The 20,487-nt window shown below is 41.1% G+C and overlaps 1 protein-coding gene across 2 annotated transcripts in view; it reads left to right on the top strand.

Annotated features, from left to right (window-relative positions):
• The window catches only part of SAMD12 (sterile alpha motif domain containing 12), a 378,717-nt gene that overhangs the window by 151,283 nt on the left and 206,947 nt on the right, over window positions 1-20,487 (top strand). For both annotated transcript variants that reach the window (XM_042973076.1, XM_015534604.2), the window contains exon 3: window positions 14,217-14,346. In XM_042973076.1, coding sequence (XP_042829010.1) covers window positions 14,217-14,346 — 130 coding nt within the window. The remainder of the gene's footprint in view (window positions 1-14,216; window positions 14,347-20,487) is intronic.

Genomic DNA, 20,487 nt, shown 5'->3' with positions numbered 1-20,487 from the left:
GCAGGAGAGTTTTGCTGGAGTCTCGGTGAGAAATCATTGCCTTTTGAACTGGGTTGGAAGTGGTAAAGGTGGTGATCAGTGTTGGGATCCTGGACACCTTTTCCTTGCAGACAACAGTCCTATATGGGTTATATGGACGGATGTATTTGTGTATTAGGAACAGGGCGAGGGAAAACTAAGGATGAAAAGATTATTGGGCTTTTGGTCAGTATCTACCAAGATGTGGAAACACTTATGGTAGAACAGAATTGAGGGAAATCAGAATTCTGTTTTGAAACATGTTATGTTTGAAAGTCCTACTGGATGTCTGAGTGAGCTATCGGGTAAGCAGCTTGCATAAATGAGTCAAATTACAGAGATCTATTGAGGGAGAGGTATGAATTTGAACATCATTGACTTATTGACAGGATCTAAAGACAAAGGGACTTGAAGTTACCACAGGAGAGAATATAGAGAGTAGAAGGGGTACCAGGGCTAAACCCCAAAGCACACTATTTAGGGTTTGATCAGAAGGGAAGAACCTGGCAACAAAAAGGTAGCTAATGAGGAAGAAAGAAAACCATTTAAGTGAGATACATGGAATCGAGAAGAAAGTACTTCAAGAACAAAGTGAGTCTCCTTGTGTCAAATGTTACTAAGCGGCCACATGAAGGGAAGGGTGACATTGGAAGAAGTGTTGTCAGAACTAGCAGCTCTGGTGCTTCAGCGGCCGTGGCAGGAGGATGCTTGGTGAAGAGCAGGAAAGGAAGCCAACTAGAGTGACATGACCCAGTGCTGAAACAGATGACCTCCGGCAATTCTTTCAAGATGTTCTTGAAGAGAACAGAGAAGTGGAATGAGACAGAAGTGGGGACAGGGAGGTTAGGGTTTTCAAACTAGTGGCAAAAAACTGGAAACAACATAAACGTCTACTAGTACAGGAATGAGCAAGACATTAGCTTTCCAGTGAAATACAAGTATGTGCATGAATATGGAAATATGTTCTTTTGTATGAATAAAATATATCATGGTAACAACTTAATAAATGTGGAGATTGCACATACAAGATGACAGCACAGGTGTCTATTTCCTCATCCACTGAACACCATTTGAAAGTAGTAAAGAAATATAAGATGGTAGTAACAATGAGAACGGAAGAGAAGACATCAGTAGATTTGAAGATAAAATCTCAAAGAGGCTCTAGACTTGGGGACAGGAGTGAGAAACAGGATATAACATGGGGATCGGGGCACCTGGGTGGCTCAGTGAGTTAAGCGTTTGACTTCAGCTTGGGTCAGTTTGTGAGTTCGAGTCCCGCATCAGGCTCCCCACTGACAATGTGGCGCCTGCTGGGGATTCTTTCTCTCTCCCCCTCTTTCTACCCCTCCCCTGCATGCATGTGCACTTTCTCTCTCTCTTTCAAACTAAATAAACTTAAAAATTTTTTTTAAATAAAATGGGGATCAAGTAAAAAATGTCAATCAGTCTTTGCCTTGCCTTCTGCTTGTAGGAACAGATCCCACTGGCCAGATGATTGTGTGTCGGGGGCGGGGGGTGGGGGGAGTCTGTTTCTAAAAAGTTTTAAGTGTCTAGGTTGAATTGGAGCATATTTGTATATCTGCTCTCCAGAGTGATGTCCTCTTCGTTGTGGCATTTGGGAAGCATTCTGAGTAACAGGCCACTCGGGCAACAAGCCCAGTTCAGATGCACAAGAAATCCAAGTCTGGTCTCTATTGCCTAGTTTTTTTGTTTTCTTTTTTAATTGATAAATCTGTAAACCAGATATTTAACTTACAGATAAAATCAAACATGCACATTGAGAACATTTGAGAAATACCAACCCTCCTTTTAAAAAAATGTTAATTAGTATCCTCAAAGAAATTCAAAACAATATTGCATCCACTGGAAAAAAAAAATCCCCAGATGCTTTGAAAAAGGAACACATCAGAGAACAAGACATTTCCTGGAAATTAAAACACAATTTTGGAATTTTACAATTTAGTAGATGATTTGGCAGATGAAATTGAGAACGTGTCCGACCATGTGGAAGAGGGGTAGGCAAGCTTTTTGCATAAAGAACCAGATAGTAAATATTTTAAGTTTACTGCGAGCAGTTATTTGGTCTCAGTCACAACCCTTCACTCTGGCTTTGCAGCATAAAAGCAAATGAGCAAGGCTGTGTTCCAGTAAAACTTTATGAACACTGAAGTTTGAGTGGCATATGATTTTTACACATTACAAAATATTATTCTTTTGATCTTTTTCAGCCATTTAAAATATAAAAAAACATTATAATTAGCCTGTGGACTGTATAAAAATATGCAGTGGGCCGGATTTGGTCCTGGGGGCCATAGTTTACTGACCTGTGATATAAAAGAGAAAAGTATGAATGACATGAGGGGAAAGCAAACTAAATGGTGGCATGAATTGAAGCAATTGATGGAATATAAGAAAAAGTCTATTTGATTTTTGTCTTAGGAAACTTCTTTGAGATTCTGAACGGATATGACATTGGACAGCTGAGGATGTTATACAAGAAAAAATAATGAAAGCTAGAATAATTGGCCCAGCATCTGAACAGTATTTTTACACAGTCACAATATAGTAAATGCTACTTACTGATTTTTTAACTTTGAATCAATCCATACGACATAGCAGATCTGATAGAGATAGAAAATATGTGCTGTTATCCTTGACAATATAAAAATAATAGTGCAAATGACAGAAGGTGGAACATGGAAGGAGATGATCGATTACAAAAGAGGAATGAAAACAAAGAGGAGTCCTTATTTGGAAAAATCATACAGATTTAAGTATATTAAGGGTCAAAAAATAACCAATTAAGAACTAAAATTAATCATCCTGATTAAGGAAGCTAGCATATATGTGCCAAATCCTGATCATTCTCTTAAGAGTATCCAAAGATAATTAATTCTCTAAGTCTGACCAATTAAGGAGACTGAGGAGAGAAACCTTCATGTGCAGCTAGGGTTGGAAAAAAGGGACAGGTTTGAGTTTGATCATAATGTGCATGCTGCTTTGAAGAAATAATCGTTTCCAGTGAGAAAAATGGGACAAGAGACTGGTGTTTTTCACTCTACATCCTTTTGTTTCAATTTTTTTTTAAACTCTGTGCATGCTTTCTTTGATAGCAAGAAGATTAGGGATAGGATGATTATAGAAGCATAAAAGTTATTTAAATTGTTAAATAAGGATATAGAATTTTTTTGTTACAAGGGTCATGTGGCCATAAAGACATGTGCAGGGACATGGATTCTAGGAAGACAGTTTATAAATATGTAATTGTGTTAAGGAGATCAATCCTAGGTTAAGATTTCCTTTAATTGCATAAAAGTATTTGAAAAGTAAATGTAAATGTATAAAGAAATTTTCTTCTGTTGTCTTATAATTTATCTCCCCTCCATTTTATCCTCTTCTTTATTAAGCGTATGTAGTAAAATTTTCCAAGTTCTATCAATTGTAGATTGTCAGACTATTTTGCAAGTTCACCAGTTTCTCTGAACCAGAGTTTGGCCCTGTATTAGCTTGGGCTGCTGTAATAAAGTACCATAAACTAGGGGGCTCAAATAACAGAAATGTATTTTGTCAGTTTTGGAGGCTGGAATTTCAAGATCAAGGTCCCAATATGGTCAAATTCTGTTGAGTGCTCTCTTCCTGGCTTACAGATAGGTGCCTTCTTCCCATGTGCTCACAAGATGGAGGGAGAGCTTTCTTGTGTCTCTCCTTATATAAGGATGCCAGTCTTACGGAGTCAAGACCCCACTTGGTGACCTCATTTAACCTTAATTACTTTCATAAGGACCCAAACTCCAAATACAGTCACATCAGGGGGTTAGGACTTCAACATATGTATTTTGGAGGTTACAAACTTTCAGTATATAACAACCCCCATTGAACTGTTATTTGGCCGAATTGAACATAGGGACAAATTGTTTTGCCACCAAGAAGTCACATGGAACTGGAGAGTAGCTGCCCTTTATGTAGGCTTAACTTTTAAAACCCAAGTGCACTAATTGGAAGCTTTGCACAGACTGACTTCTACCCTAACAGAGTCTAGAGTTTTTAGGCTCTCCAAACCCCAGTGTCCCTGCCCTGTTAAATACAACTGGAACTGTATTTTTTTAGTGCCTTTGTTTTCTCTGAGTGTCAACAGTATGGTAGCCCCAACTTCCCAAGAACCATCAGCCCTCTCTTTTCTGTAAAATGATCCAAAGCACTACTCAGCCTTTTGATTTTCATTTTACCTTTACCACAGCTTTGTAAGATGGTTCACGTTTTGCTGGCGATGTAATTGAGAGACTGTGATTAGTCCTGCCTTCTTGTATAGAGCAGACAATGTGCTGCTGCCCATAATGAAGAGAGTGGAAAGAACCCTGGGGGACTGATGACTGGTATGGATCCCAGCTCTACCCTAGGCATACCCAGGTTAGGACAAAGGCAGGATTGCTTTTGACAGATTGATCTTAATTGATTCAATTAAGGAAGCAAACTAGCACTAGGAACTTCAATAAGGTGGCTCATGTCTTTTTTTCCCCTATGACCAGGAAGCCGGAGTGACCTCATGAGCCTCATTTTTTCTCGCATGTTCATCAAACTAGAGTGATGTCATGGAATAAGCATAGACTTTGGAATTATTGCAGATGTGGACTGAATGCAGCTCTGAAGTTCACCAGCAGTGTGACCTTCCATGAGTTACTTCAACGTCCTATGCCTGTTCTTCTGTCAGACGAAAGCAATAACTACTTTATAGGTTGTTGGGATGATTAAAGATGATTTATCTAAACTGCTTAGAACAATTCTTCCTATATGCTGTTATAAAATTGAATCTAATGTTCTGTCTGGAATGACATAATAAGCTCTTCTATCATGTTACCAAGCCTGAAATGGTCAGACCTGGCCAGGCATGTTCTTACAATGATTTCACAGGAGCGAGAAAGCATGCACAAGCCCCAAAGACCTCTCGAGAACTCCCCCTCAGACCTGGCCCATCATCACCTGTGCCTTGAACTTTTGATCAAAGCAGGTCACACTGCTCCCCTTCCATCCCCACCCCCACCCCCAGAGTCAAGACTTGGAGAAACATGCCACCTTGTGCCTAATGGACCTCCAGCTGTATTCAGAGAGTCGTTTTGTACTTAGGACATTTTGGTATCAATCCACCACATTGTTACTCCAAAGGAATTGTCCCAGAGATATGAACTCATGAACATTTTCTGGTCCTTACATTCCTTTTTGTTTTAGCATGCTTTCACTCATCCAACATCCGCACGGGGTTTTGCTCTATCAGGCACATGCTCAGAGCATATTTGTGCCTTTGTACCTTGCAGCACAGCACCTCCCATAGGGTGTGCGCATTTGGGCAGGTGAGCAATGGGCTTTCCTCTGTACTGAGATGGAGCAGACACCAAGTACAGTGTGATCCTCTCCCTCCACGTTTCTCTTAACAAGCACAACACTCTGGGCTTACAGGAAGAACAGGCCTTGATAAACAGCCATCCAGGATGCCACAGACCTCTCGTTTCCTATTGACTGCCTGCGCATGCCTGTTTACCCCTCCGTGAGGTTTTAATGTTAGAAACTCTTATGCCCAGCAGCATGCATTTGGAAATCAGATCTTCACCAGCATGACATACAGGCATCCACCTCACAGCTTGTGAGCAGTAGAGCGTATGCCTCTCGATGGTGCGCCTTTATATATAGTTCCATCAGGTGCCTGGGGAGTCCAGACAGTATCTTTGGCATGGCATTGGGACATGTTGTGCATGACTGTTCCTGGAGACAGGGAAGAGCAGGTTCTGAGTGTCAGGGAAACCACTGGCATGACCTATCATGGGAAAACACGAAGTGATGCTTTTTGGCTGCAGCAAAGCAGATTTGAGTAAGGCGACCATCCCTTTGATTCTCCTAATTTGGTATCTTTGCCTCTCCAGGTTTCTTCTTTTTTCCTACATTTTCTCATTTCTTGTTCCTAAGCATGCCATTTTTACTGGTGCCTTTTAATACTTCTCCTTTCCTTCAGCTGTCTTCCTTTGAGTTCACTAACCTTACCACCACCTCCCAATGCCTGCAACTCAGCTCAGGTCAGCTGGACTCCAGGGATCACCTCTGTCTGCTGTACTGCATGGCTGCTTCCCAGCGAGGCTTGCAAATTCCAGCAGGGCAGCATATCACTGACATGTGAGAGATTAGAAGATACACTTTCCTGAACACATAGTATGTGACAGGCACCTTTAAAGTGCTTTGAGTAAACTATTTCTTACCTCCACAAATGACAAGCTACGTTTTATTTTCAGTGTACTGAGGGACATGTTTAGAAAGGTTCAGTGACCTGCCCAAGGTCACCGTGCTAGTGAATGCCACAACTAACCTTCAGTCTAGGTCCGCATGATTCCAAATGCCAACCTTGTTTCGTTACATCACTCTCTGTGTCAATCGGAAAAGAAAAATCGAGAATCAGAAATGTGAGCTGTCTTGCTAAGAATTATACTGCTAGAATGTCTCTGCATATTTGGCTCCGTGTAAGAGAAATCTAATTGGAGAAAAGGCTGTTGTAGTTCTAACCTGGGAATGTCAAGAGCACAGCTGGGACTTGAATCATCTTTCTGACACTCAAGGATATAGGAGCTGTGATATATGATGACGGACCAGACAGTTCTTCATTCGTTCAACAAATAATTATTGAGTGCCTGCTGTGTGCTAGGTACTGTTCTAAAGTTTGGGACTCTTCATGAAATAAAAAAGATCCCTGCCTTTGTGGAGATGGCAGGCGGGTGGGAAGAGACAGATGAGGATGATAACAGACGAAATAAGTGAGCTGCATAGTACCGTAGATGATGCTTGCTCTTGAGAAGGAAACACTGGAGCAGTGTAATAAGTATCAGAAGTGCCAGAGGGAAGAGGGTTGCATTTTTAAATAGGAAGATCGGGGTAAGACTTACTGAGGAGGTAGAACTTGAGCAAAGGTTTGAAAGAAGGGAGGGAATTAGCACTGTCACTGTCGGAGAGAGGAGCCTCTCAAGCAACATACGAACTGAGGAGAGTTGGCACTTATAAGCAGCAGCATTAAAGTGAGGGTAGTGGGAGCAGTATATAGAGGTAGTAAAGGAGTCCATCAGAGATACTGGGTTGCCAGATGGCTTGAGGCTTTGCAAGCCATTGCAAAGATTTAAAACAAGGGAAAAACAGAATGATCTGTTAGGTGCATCTCACCTAGATGAAGTAGGCTAGGTGTGGTATGATTGTGTTTTTGATCAAAATTGTAGCAGTCAGTGTTGGTGATGAAAGGAGATTGGGGTCTGGATGTAGTTAAAGGTAGACCTCTTAGGTTTTGCCAATAGATTCAGTGTAGAATACAAGAGAAAGGAGTCTATGGTGAATTTAAGATTTGGAGCTATGGCAACATGAAGTATAAAGCTTCTCTTAGAGGAGGTGAGAAGTGTAGTTTTGAGAAGAAGGACAGGAGGTCAGTTTTGGACATGATGAATATGAAATGTTTACTGGATCTGCAGATGAAACTGTGAGGTTATGGATGGTATATATAATTTCTTAGTTTGGGGAGAGAAGACTGGGCTGAAAATACAATTTGGGATTCATCAACAAATACCATGGTTAAAAAAAATAATAAAGCAAGATACCCAGTGGAGAGTACCAGTATGATGTGTGAAATGGAAATCAGTGCATTGGGTGGTAAGGAGACTTGTCTTGCATTACTGAAAAGGCAGGACTCACAATCAGTGAGAGCATAGAAGCCTGACTTTGACTTCAACACACAAAAAAAATTTTTTTTGAAGACTTTAAGTAATCTCGACACCCAACATGGGGCTCAAACTCACGACCCTGAGATCAAGAGTCACACACCTCACCAACTGAGCCAGGCACCCCAATACAAAAATAACATTTTAACCTATTAGAGCTTATTAGCAGTGGAATAACCCTTTTCACAGGTGCTTTTGCTGATGCTGCAAATTTTCAGGGAGAATCTTGAACCTAGATCATTGTTTTTCCAAATTTTGTATAGCTCTAAAAAAAGAGAATGGTAATTATTTTCCATTAGGGGATTAACATTGGTCTTTATCCAAGAAGTTAACACACATGTATATCTTGATATATTTATCATAGCCCTGGTTTACTCACCACCGTTTTAGACGTGTTAAAGTGGATTGGATTCTTGCCTTAGGTTTAAACTTGAACCTACTGGCTATGTAGAGTCCTCCAAAATTTCAGTTCCTGTGAGGCTGTGGTTCTGAGGATTTAGGAATGAAAAAAGCCATCGCTAAAATTCAATATGGGCAAATTAAGGGGAAAATTATATCAGGTCAATTTTTTTTTTTTATTTTAATGACACTACTATAATGATGTCTTAGAACAATGGTTCTCAAACTTTTAATCGTAGGATCCTATTATAATCTTAAAAGGTTTTGAGCACCTCAAAGGGCTTGTGTCTACAGGGATGGTGCAAATATGGGAGAACAACCAATACACTGGTTAATAAGGATTCCCGATGATGCACTGAAACCTGCAAAATAAAGTTGAAGTTCTTAAGAATCTACTTGCAGGAAAGGAGAACCCCTACTTTGACAGAAGTTAATTTGAAGAAGACCCAAAACTGTAGATTTCCGCTAAGTTCAGTGTAAGCCACTGATCTGACTTTGTAAAAGAAAGGACGGAAGGTAGGTAAGTTTGGGTTTCAATACTGTGTTTCTTTTTGTAGTCAGTGCTTTTGAGATACTGCCTTTTGAAGGAAATGTTAACAAGCTACCATGCCCTGTGGAGGAGACTGGAAATCGAAAGGTCTAAAGCAGGTACCATGTGAAGAACAGATGGGGAAACTAATAATGCCACTCTGTTTACTTGGAAAAATTCCTAAAGTTGCTCACCCATTACTGCTACTGAGGGATGCTACACTGGTTAGAAGAGACAAACACCGGAAACGAGGAAGCACAGAATGGTTGAGGTGATGTTAAAGCAATGGTTAAAGACAGAAAAATGTGAAATAACACGACATATATTTATCTTGCATTTATCTAAGACATTTTACTGTAAACTTAACAGCAGTGAGATGCCTTCTCATTGAGAAGCATGAAATTTAAGAGGTTCATTCATCATGTTTTCGTTTAAACCTAAGAAAGTGACCAAGTGGAGTTCAGAAGCTACACTGTGAACAGGATAGGATAGAAGAGATAACCGTTACGACTTTCTAACCAGCTCCTTGCATGAAAGAGTGAAGGCGACGGAAGAGGGCATTATTAGTACTTGAAAATCAATTCATTCAGAGCCAAGGATTCTGTGAACTAGCCCATGGATCCATTTTTGGGGTGAATGAGCTTCAGAAGCTGTTAAAGGAGACGCAAATGGCTTGTTGTATATGTTTGTCCTTCCCCTCCTCCACCTTGTCCTTCCTTTTTCCAATCTTGAGTAAGATTACACAGTGGTTAAACCAATGAAAGAGGAGACCAGCATCTAAAGGAAAATCACTGCAGGCTGGTTAAGAAAAGAGGCAATGTTGAGAGCTTGCAAACACCTGTTTATAATGAGATGCTGCAGATGTGTTTGCCACTTGCTGATATTTGGGCACAACAGTCACTCCGACCTGCCAGTACATATCAGCAATCTACGTGTTGCCTACTTTTTCCCCTGTCGGCCCGCTCGGCCTTGTGTAAGCTTTCCTAGTTGAGTTTATACAACCATTGGGAGCTTTAGGTTGCAGTGTTCTCTTATAAATCAAAACCTAGTAAATTAAAGAGATTTTATATTACAAAACAAGTAAGTTGAGGGATAATCAAATGACAAAATTTAACTTGAAAAGCATTTTGTAATATGTTCTTTCACTATCAAGCTTCTTCTTTAAAGCATTTAATTATTTTATAAGTTAGAAAAGCTTCCAGTTTACCTTAAAGAACTTAAAACTGAAGAGTTTTCTCCATTTTAGTACAAACCAGAACTATAGACTGAAATTGTTGAATAAAGGTGAGGAATCATTTGCCAAAAGTAATTTGCAAACAGATTTTCCCTTAGGGATGTGTCTTTCGCATCAAGTGAGGCCTCCTTGTAAAATAGACCCTAAAAGTGTCTCAAGTGCACTTTCAGCATCTCTACAGAAAGGTCAGGACCAATTCGGAGAGGAAATGCCCGGAATTCTGTTTGGTATCACAATGCTTGCAGTTAAGATAACAAACTGCCTCTGGCTCCTTTCAGGGCAACAAAACAAACTAAAATCATCACCAGGGCTGTAAATCCTGGAGAATGGTATGGTAAACCTGAGCCCAGAGAAAGGGAACTAGGGCAAATGTTTTTTTTAATGTTTGCCTTTCGGCAGGATAGAGGTTTCATTTGTTTTTTTTTTTTTTTTAATTACTATTTCTAATAAATATGAAATACTATTGATTTCTTTTGTGAACTGTTTTGGATTTGGCTCCCACTGGGGGTGGGGAGAGGGAAACAACATATCAGAAAATTTGGGGCCGGAGTTGTATGTAAGCTGTGAGTATAGCAGAGCAAAGGAGGGCGGTTGAAACATCACTATGGAGCTATTAGGTTTGACAACTCTGTACCTCCCAGTGGGAAGATGCTGTAAGTAGATTGACATGGGTTTGACATATGCTCATTGTTGTTCCAAATGACACATGGAAGTTAAGCTCTTTAAAAGAGTTAGGTTATGGCATTCACTTCCAAAATTTGGTTGCTACTGGGGATGGGGTAATCGTGATGGGAAAAGTGACTGAAGTTCACCCGGGTGCTGTGCAAAGAGCAGTTCAGGCAGAAAAAATGAAGTCGGCTCTGAGAATCCATAAGCAGCTGGATACTGAGGGAAATGGAGTCTTTATAGCTCTTAACCAATTAATGTGTGGCAAATTAATAATTCCATAATAAAGCCAAGGCTAAGAATTGGCTAATAAATGGGGCCAGTGCTTTTATCACTATCTGAGTAAGAAGAGACAAGCAATTGCCCGATAGGAATCTTTATCCCTCCCCATTTTATTTATGCCAGTTGACATGGAGGCAGATCCATGTAGGTTCCTGCAGTCTTAAAACTCTGTGCCTAAAGCATTGAGTGTATTGCCCTCCGAGCAAGTGATACCAAATTACTGCTTAGTAAGAGTATATTCTGAAGGAAAAGCAAGGCACCTCCTTGCATGTTAGCCGCAGAACATCCGAATTTATGACAAAGGGATAATTTGTAACAAAAGCATACTTGGGGGCTGATGGGGATGCATCCTGAGTTCACTTGGCATGTATGGGTTAATCTCGACCTGAAGCCCAGTTGAGGGGGCTTTACTTTGTGCCAAGGGGCCTCTGTTTCCTAAGAAATGAGCAAGTTAAAGGTGCTCTTCCAGGAAATTTAGTATATTGATATATAAGCAACTTCACCCTCTTGTCTTTCCCTTCCTAATTTACACCTGTCCTATAATTGGTTTATAGGAGTTTTCAAAAGATGTGATTAGCTTTACCTGCAGTAAACTTGTAAAGGGTTTCAGGGTAATGATGTGTCAGTTATGAACTCATTTAGTTAATCTGAAGAAAAATTTTTAGCGCAGGAAGGAGCCAGATTCAGACTTGTAAAACATGATGGTAGTGCATTTCTAGCTAAAAGAGCCAAAATTCTAGTTTCCTCATCATGGAAAGGAAAAGAGGGAATGACGAGCAAATAAGAAACCAAACAACAAAACATTAACTCATTTGCACCAACCCCCTCAGAGGCCCTCCTCGCTCATCAAAATTAGAACAATTGGTACGGGTGCATACAGAGCTTAGAGGGACCATGGTGGACAGCCTGTGACTCAGGGATATGGGGTGTGGAAGGAAGAGGCTGATACGTTTGACTAGGAGCCACGTGGGAGCAAGACACAGTTGGTGGAAAGCAGCAAAACGCTATGCTTGAAATTCACTGCTGGGTTCATTTCATTAATCCATTCACTTATTCATCATGGCTGCATAGCATCTCTTAAATGCAGGGCATTCTGAGAGCACAGTTGTAACACATCTATCCTCACCAGCATATAACTTAGTATTGTAATTGTTACTAACATTATAGAACATGGTACCTGAACTTCGTGATGAAAGACAATGGCTTATGACGCTCATGGATTATGCGAGTCAGGAATTCACTCAGGGCACAGCAGGGATGGCTTGTCTCTGCATCCTGGTGTCTGGGAGCCTCAGCTGGAAGATTCAAAGACTGATGGCTGGAATCATCTGCAACTTGTTGACTCATTTGTCTGATGGTTGGTTGGTGCTGGCTGTCAGCTGAAACATCAGTTTGGGGATTGGCCAAAATTTCTACACATCATCTCTTCACGTGGTCTGAGCTTCCCCACAGCATGTGGCTGGGTTCCAAAGCTGAATGCCAAAGAGGACGAGCCAGGCAGAAGTTGTATCTTTTTTGTGACCTTGCCTTAGAAGTCAATCACTTCCACTGTGCTCCACTGGCCAGAACCACTACAGACCTTGCCAAAATTCAAGGAAAAAGAACATCAATCCCAAATATCAGTGTAGGAATATCAAGTACAATGAATGAAGAACAGATATATGTGTACAGATGTGTATATATGTACATGTATAAAGTCATCCTTGAGAAATATAATCTACCACAATAAGAGTGAAAGAAAAAATTATAAAGTAAATTAGCAAAAAGTAAAAACTATTGCTTGTGATGATTTTGTAAGTCATGGCCCAAAGAATTCTATTGGAAATATACTAACAGAAAAAAGAAACACCTGAGCACTGTGTTTCACAAATGTGAATCATGTGCATGTGACTTCTGTTAGTATCTTGTTACCATCTATATCACTGTTCATTCCCTTCATTTTTTTAATTGACCAACGGTTGTTAAACTCAAATTTGTTTTAAAAGCAAACTAGGGGCACCTGGGTGGCTCAGTCAGTTGAGTGTCTGACTCAGGTCATGATCTCTCAGATCGTGGGTTTGAGTCCCACGTTGGGCTCTGTGCTGACAGCTCAGAGCCTGGAACCTGCTTCAGATTCATATTTCCTCTCTTTCTCTCTCTCTCTCTCTCTCAAAAATAAACACTAAAAATAAATAAAAGCAAACTAGATATTACTACTGAAAATAAATTTTTTTTGCCTTTATTTGCCATAATACAAAAGTAACCTTAAATATAATAAAAATAAAATCAAACAGTCGCTAGGTGTGTTGCTTTCTAATGAAGGTTGTAATGGCAAAGCGTGCCCTCTTTGTCAGAAATGTTAGCAGGTATTCGAAAGATATTAAATCACAGTCCTACAAAATTGAGGCTCTCTTTGCCTTAATCTGAAAGATTGAAAGAGAAGTAAAAGTGAATGATCCCTAGTGAGAAGGGACATTGACCAGGTCTGGGTGCTGCCCAATATCGTTTAAAGATTTTTCTATATTACAATCCTAGATTTTTGACAAATGCTGATAAAAAAAATATAAAAAAACTAAGCTTTCATCTTGTCCCAGCCAAGTTGTTAGGATCCATGAGGAAGATGGGCATCTGGCACAGAGCTGATGCACATTAATTGATGAATTAATTCTGTCAAAGGCTAGGTCCTAACACACCTTTGTTTTGTTTCATAAACCCCTTCCTGAAAGATCTGTTGAGCAATAAAAGGCCTTAATTAGTTGGCTTCTACATCAGGTTTAGCCACCCCATTATCTTATTACCATTCTCCACATGCTGGCAGAATTGACTTTTTGCTTCCCCGCTGTGGCATAACTAATTCCTAGACTTTACAGGACCACTCCCAGGCCAGTGTGCACTCTTTAGTACGTAGGTATCTAAATCCAATAACATTCGTTCCTGAAATAATTATTAGCGCCTGCCAGGGCTAGTGTGCACTAGACCCTAGAGATCTCAAAATGGACACTTTTGTGGAATACAAAGAAAGGCCATTTGGGGGCAGCTATTTCACCCCTAAAATTTAATTAAATGCTTAGCAATAGCATTGTCTTACTGTTGAAGTGTTTGTCAGAAAACACTACTTTCTGGGGACTTTTTCCAGTGGAGATGATAACTTGAGGATAAGTATAATTTTCATGGCCTTTTCCACCTAGACCTTTTCTTCTGGTTTTCATGGGTGTGGAAAAGGTCTATAGAGGTTAGGAGGAAAAGAGCCAGATACTTACCTTCAGGGATTCCAGCCTGGAGCCTTGACCACACCCTCTAGGACTTCTAACAGTAGTGCCTTTCTGGGCACTGTCATGGGGCTGACATTAACCTTTTCCTTCTTCATTTATAGTCGGCTACAGTGAAGCTGTCAAAACCAGTGGCTCTGTGGACTCAGCAGGATGTCTGCAAGTGGTTGAAGAAACATTGTCCGAATCAGTATCAGATCTACAGTGAGTCATTCAAACAGCATGACATAACTGGTAAAGTATGCGGCATCCAAAATATTTTACTCCCTCTTTCTCTCCCCATCACGGTGGCCTTTCCCATACCCTTGCAATGAACTGCATCTCCCTACTGAAATTTTCTGGCATGGGTTTGCTTACTTTAAAAGGAGAATGGATTCCAGACCCATGCAAATTATGCTACTGAATGAGCATAAGAAGTTCTAGAGAAGCTTGGATTCTGCGGGTTCAGTACAAGTATGTGGGAGTCAAGCTAAGGGGGTGGGTGGGGGACTCTAGAGAAAATGTGTACCAATCCTAGAGAAAAGGAAGGAAGTCTTCCAAATTATCTGGGTTTGCGGGATCAGTATTTGATGTTCTAAGTAGGAAAGATTTCTAAACAGGAAAATTCTGAGGTGAATATGATAATACTTACAGTCCCTGAGATGAATACCTTCAAAGCACAAATGAAGATTCCATTTACAGCAAGGGGCTCTGAGTATTATATATGAAGGCCAAGAGACACTTGGAAGCAGAAACCATGACAGTATAATGAACTGTAAAAGCCCTTAGGATCCTGTCTCTCGATTGGAGAACAGGCTGGGTGAGAAGAAGTCGATAGGGCCCGCCGTGGGAGCCCATCAGAACAAGGGCATCTTCACACTTCCCCTGTGTTCCCCTCCCACCCTGAGGGTCTGCATGAATATGGGCCTCGTCCCTCCCCTTGTCCCTCTCCCATTGCAAACACTGTGATGAAACACAGGACTGAAAAACATGCTCTGTGCACTAAAACTGCGCTTCAGAGGAAAAACGTGTTGAGGAGTCCTGATTCTAGTCCAGATCCTTCCCCTTTTCCAAGAGAAGACTATCCTCTAGTGGGAAAGTGACTTGATCTTGAGTAGCCCAGCACTGTGGATACCAAGCCTCTTTCCAAACTGGGTGGTTTTCAAGGTGTGTTCCGTGGAGCCCTTGGGTGCGCTAAAGGTTGACAACGGGATGGGGTGTGCTTTGGGTAGAGATAAGTGTGTCAACTAAACCAGCTCCCTTTATATCTGTTTTACATGTTTGAATTATATGAAAAACTTCATTTGGAAAAAAGGTTTCTAATACTAAAGAACATTTTTCTTTTCTTTTCTTTTTTTTTTTTTATGTTTATTTTTGAGAGACAGAGTGCAAGCGAGGGAGGGGCAGAGAGAGGGAGACACAGAATCCTAAGCAGGCTCCAGGCTCTGAGATGTCAGCACAGAGCCTGACGCGGGGCTTGATCTCATGAACTGTGAGATCATAACCTGAGCCAAAGGCAGACGCTTAACTGATTGAGCCACCTAGGTGCCCCTAAAGAATATTTTTCAAATCCTGAGCTGGATTTTCCTAGATTCCTTCTGACCAAACTGGTAATGTTTTAATATTTAAGGAGCACACCCAAGTGTAGCTCAGGCTGAGTAGTTAACAGAGAGTGAAGTGTTAAAATTGTACTTAATTAATTCACTTTGCTTCCCCCCCCCCACCCCCAAGTAGAATAAAATGGCTTTTTAGGTGAAATTCCTGAAATTCTGAAGGCACTGTCAGAACTTAGCTTAGATTCCAAGTGTCAAATTGTTTTTTCTTTGGCCCTCCCTTAACAATACAAGAGCATCTCAGAGTCTGTTTTTCCACCCCTTAAGTAATCAGTTAGTAACCATTTGACTGATTATGGTCGCCTTCATCCCAAAATGTGTGCTTAATGTTTCTTAATGCCTGTGTGATAGAGTAAAGGCAAAGCCTTTTTCATGATCTTGTTTGAAAGTAGTGTTATCTTTTATTATGGGCGGGCATTATGGGATACCCTTGAGGGAAGGGAGGCATTTATAATGGTTTGTCAGGGAGGGGCATTACATCCCTTAGAAGTAAAGGTCCCATGCTTCAGCGCTCCGAGTCAATGGTACCACTTCCCAAGGCTTTCTGCTAAGTGACTTGAAGAAAAAGAGTGTGGACATGAGATACACCTGTCATTGCTTCTAGTGGCACATTTGGTCTCCATGAAATGCCACTGATACTGGTAAACCACAACCTTCTTGAAATCCCAGGCAAGCTGCTTTAGGTGGTTGAGTTATTTAACCTCCCTCTTCATCTCCAAAATAAAGATGATAATACTACCTGTCCGCAAGAGTTGTTATGAAGACTAAATGAAATAATATTAAGTAAACTACTAAGTTGGCCATTTCTTGACACCTTCTACATGTCAGCATTTTGCTATCATGTCAAGACTCATCTGGATGTGTTTAAAAACATACTCTTCATTCTAAGGGCAGCCTTTTTTCAGGCAAGAAAGGAAAGCAGAAAATTATTGGGGACTCAGGGAACAGAGAGAATGATTTCACATTAACTATTGGCCCACATCTTTTTGACATTCACCTATGAGGCCTCAGAAAGCCACTCTCTTCCCCTGTTCTCTGGGCCTCGCCTCTCCAAATATGAATGTGAAATACCTGAATGATCACAAGCGCCAAGTGGTCAGATAATAGACGGGACTGCAGCTGGCCCGCGGTGACCAGCCCTAGGATGCTGGAGGCTGGGGGGATCTCCGTGCCCTTGGAGACTAGGCTGTGATAAGCAGGACAGAGAGGTCTGTGAAAAATTGAGACCTATAGTAACAGAGCAAATGTCGCCAGCCCCCAAAAAACAGTGGACTACTGAGGGTGAGGGCCGGCAGTGCTGACAGGTGCCGGGTGGAAGCCCAGAGCTGCAGCTGTGTTGTGTCATCTTGTGAAGGTCACTGGTGCCCTTCAGCTTTCTTTATCTGCAAAAAGAGGATGGTACCAGTACCTGCCTCATAGTGTTGCTGTGAAAGGAGTTCATGGTCCTGGGAAGCATGCATTGAACGCTGCTTCTGTTCTGAATAGCTGCTGCTGTTCTCCTAAGTGCTGTTCTGATTTTGGTGAAAACGACACACATAAACAGTGTTGAATTCGTCTGTCTTTATTATCCTGGAAACTGGGAAATGAGCAACCGGGGGTGGCAGGGTGAGGGTAGTCTAGGCTGGTAAATATCCTGTGCTTATCTGCAAGGCCGCAACAAAAATGCTCACCTGTCTCTTATTTATGCCTAGATCCTCTTGAGTGTTGCTGTTCCTTTGCTTTTTCTTAAAGGGTGGGTCTCCAATATCATGCTTATCAAGCAAGTGTGTCATACCAGTATAACATATAAACAGCCCCTTAATTTAGAGGCAGATGGTACAGTGATGGCAAATAAAAAGGACATATATTAAATGGAAAAAAGAAAAAAGGGCTTTCACAGACCTGAGTGTGATCCTCCCTGCTTGTCCTCCACCCCCAACCTTTGACAAGCAATATCTATACAATATTACACGAGTTAGTTTTTCATCAGTGAAATGAGAATAAATATTTTAAGAGTTGTCGGGAGAATTAAATGGAATGATGCTCGTGAAGGGCCTAGCTTAACGCCTGATACATAGTAGACATTTATCCATTTGCAGGTATTTATGGAGCATCTACCTTGTACCGGGTTTGGGGAATACAGAAATAAATAAGACAGTCAGTGGTCTGTGCAGGGAAAAAATTGGGCTTCTGTGAAAAACTGTGCCTCGTCAATAGCACACCATTTGGGGCTATCTAATTCCACGGAGCTGTTTTTACAACTCCTTACGTTGTAGATAGCTGATAGCGATACAAAATAATCCTTGTTGTGGATGTGTAAATTCTGTCCCACAGAGGTTCAGCCGGCTTTCCTAGCCACTGTGGAAAATCTGACTTTTGCCTGCCATTGCCACCTTCATTTACTCTCGCTGATCTACGTGTGTTTGCTCTTTGGATTCTCCTTTGTAGTATCTTTCTCCTGCTTATTATATCTTACTAGCTTCTTCACTAATGAGTTAAAAACAAACCTTAAACGTGTTCATTTTGTATTTTATGAGAATACTGGTTTTAACCTTTTTTGAAAATTACCGTTTTAACTTCAGTAGCTCAATTCCTTTTTTATGTTTTAGGCAGCAAGTCCATTAATATTTTTTAAGCCTTTGTTTGAAAGACACTGAATTGTACACAAACATTCCCCCCTTTATCTCCAAAATCTAAGAAAAGTTAAAATGTGTTTCAGTATAGGAGCATTCGAAACCTTTTGCAAGTTTCCTACTAGAATTTCTGAGAATCTCATTGTGTCCAGAAGGCACCTGCTATTTTGTGGCAGATGTGTTTAATCAGAGGAGAAGTTACTAGTGTTACCTCCCTGCAGAAGCGCTCTTACGCTCTTAAAAGGCATAAAATAGTTAGAACACCTGAGAGGCGTTAGGATAGATTTAAATCATCAGATTAGGCTTGAAGGAAAGAAATTTGTCTATTTTCCTGTGCTTGCAAGATTCTCTCTCCAGCTTTCTGAGGCTGGCTTGGAATGCTGATGAGGAAGCTCTACTGGGGCCAGGTGTAAGCTCACAGGCAACTTTCAGATTCTCTTTTATGCACAGTTAAGAATATTTTCAGGTTTGAGGCGATTTCAGCCCCTGGCTGTGCCTTGTGTTGTTCCCGTGGCTGCTGAAGTGAGTTTACCTCCTTCAGCATCAAGTTCTCCATCTGGAAAGGGTTCTTTCCCCTGCCAACTTGAAAGGCTTATTTTTTATGGGTGAAGCACTTAGAGTTCCCTAGAATATAAAATATTTTTAAAAGCTATTTTGAATGTGTAAAAGGTTTCCGTGGAGTCTGCTTTGTGGCACAGCAATGGGAATTCTTCAGATGTCCAGATGTCTGCAGGAATAAATACTCATCATATGAATATCCCCTGCAAGTGGTCAGTATTGATTTGTAGTACTTCCCAGTGGTCTCCTGCGACATAAGTGAATATTTCTGTTCTTTTTGTCCTTCAAACACACCCCGTACCTCTTCTTTTCCCCTCTTCAAAATGTTCTGCTGAGATGTAGCACCCTGAAATGTGGCACTTCTGCCTAGGTTATTGAACAAAAGGGAAACCTCTGTCTCTTTCAGACCTTTGGCTTGTGGCTCTGTGACTTTGCTAACATTATTCCCTTCAGTGCGGATTTCTCTTTTTCACCCCTTCACCTTCTGCTATTGCCCTCCTCCTCTTTACTATGGTTGGAGTTACCCATAGGGACTATGGGCTGTATAGTTAACAAGTATCACAAGAAGAGGAATGGTTACTTTATGTGACTAGGTATGAGTGTACTACTTAATAGAATCCAATATAGCCACATAAAGTCTGGGCATATTTACAGACAGTGCCTCATCTGTACATTTTCTTGTTGCTGTTTTCCCTCTGGATACTGTGTTTTACTTTTCTATGTCTTTGTGTTTTGTTACCTATCTCTTTTTGTATGAACTACTCTACATTTTTTTTTTTAATCTCAAGCAGCGTAGATTTGCATAGTAAAGTTTCTGACATCATCAAGGCCGAAGTTTCCCAAAAGTTAATTTTCCAATAACAACATATATTGCTTTTAACCCCTTTTGATGGCGAAAGCTTACTAATATCACCTTTCCACTCTTCAGAATTCCCAAACCAAGGGTACTGAATCTGGTTGTCTTGATGATCCAGGATAATAGACTTCTAAATGTTGGGAAGGGGGTTAGATGTCATCCCAGGTTTTATGAGGTCGATAAAAAAAATATTCCTTTAAATGTAATGTGTACATGGAGATCAGAATATCAGCTTCATTCCTGATAAAGCTTTTTGGAGAATGTCGTTTAGGTCTTCAGACAAATTGGTTTGCTCAGACTATTTTCCCTCTAAATTAGGCATTCCAGGGGGTGGAGGGAGGTGGGGCTGGGTGCCTCAGTTGGTTGAGCATTCAACTCTTCATTTCGGCTCAGGTCATGATCCCGGGATTGTGGGATTGAGCCCTGTGTCAGGCTCCGCACTGAGCGTGGTGCCTGCTTAAGATCTCCCTCCCCCCTCCCTCCCTCCCTCCTCCCTCCCTCCTCCCTCCCTCCTCCCTCCCTCCTCCCTCCCTCCTCCCTCTCTGCCTGTCTCCTCCACTCACATATGCACACTCTCTCTCTAAAATAGTAAATAAATAAAAATAGGACTTTCCCTCCCAGGCATGACTGGCCATGTCCCTTTTGCCACATAACAGAAAGCAGATTACATGAGGCATGCAGGTCACAAGAGAGGAAAGAACATTGCACTAGCTGAGCAAGCCCAATTCCTGCTTCCAAAGGCACCAAACAGAAGGCA

The sequence above is a fragment of the Panthera tigris genome, chromosome F2 (genome assembly GCF_018350195.1).
Source record: "Panthera tigris isolate Pti1 chromosome F2, P.tigris_Pti1_mat1.1, whole genome shotgun sequence".
Lineage (NCBI taxonomy): Eukaryota > Metazoa > Chordata > Mammalia > Carnivora > Felidae > Panthera > Panthera tigris.
This window is presented reverse-complemented; position numbering and strand designations above follow the sequence as displayed.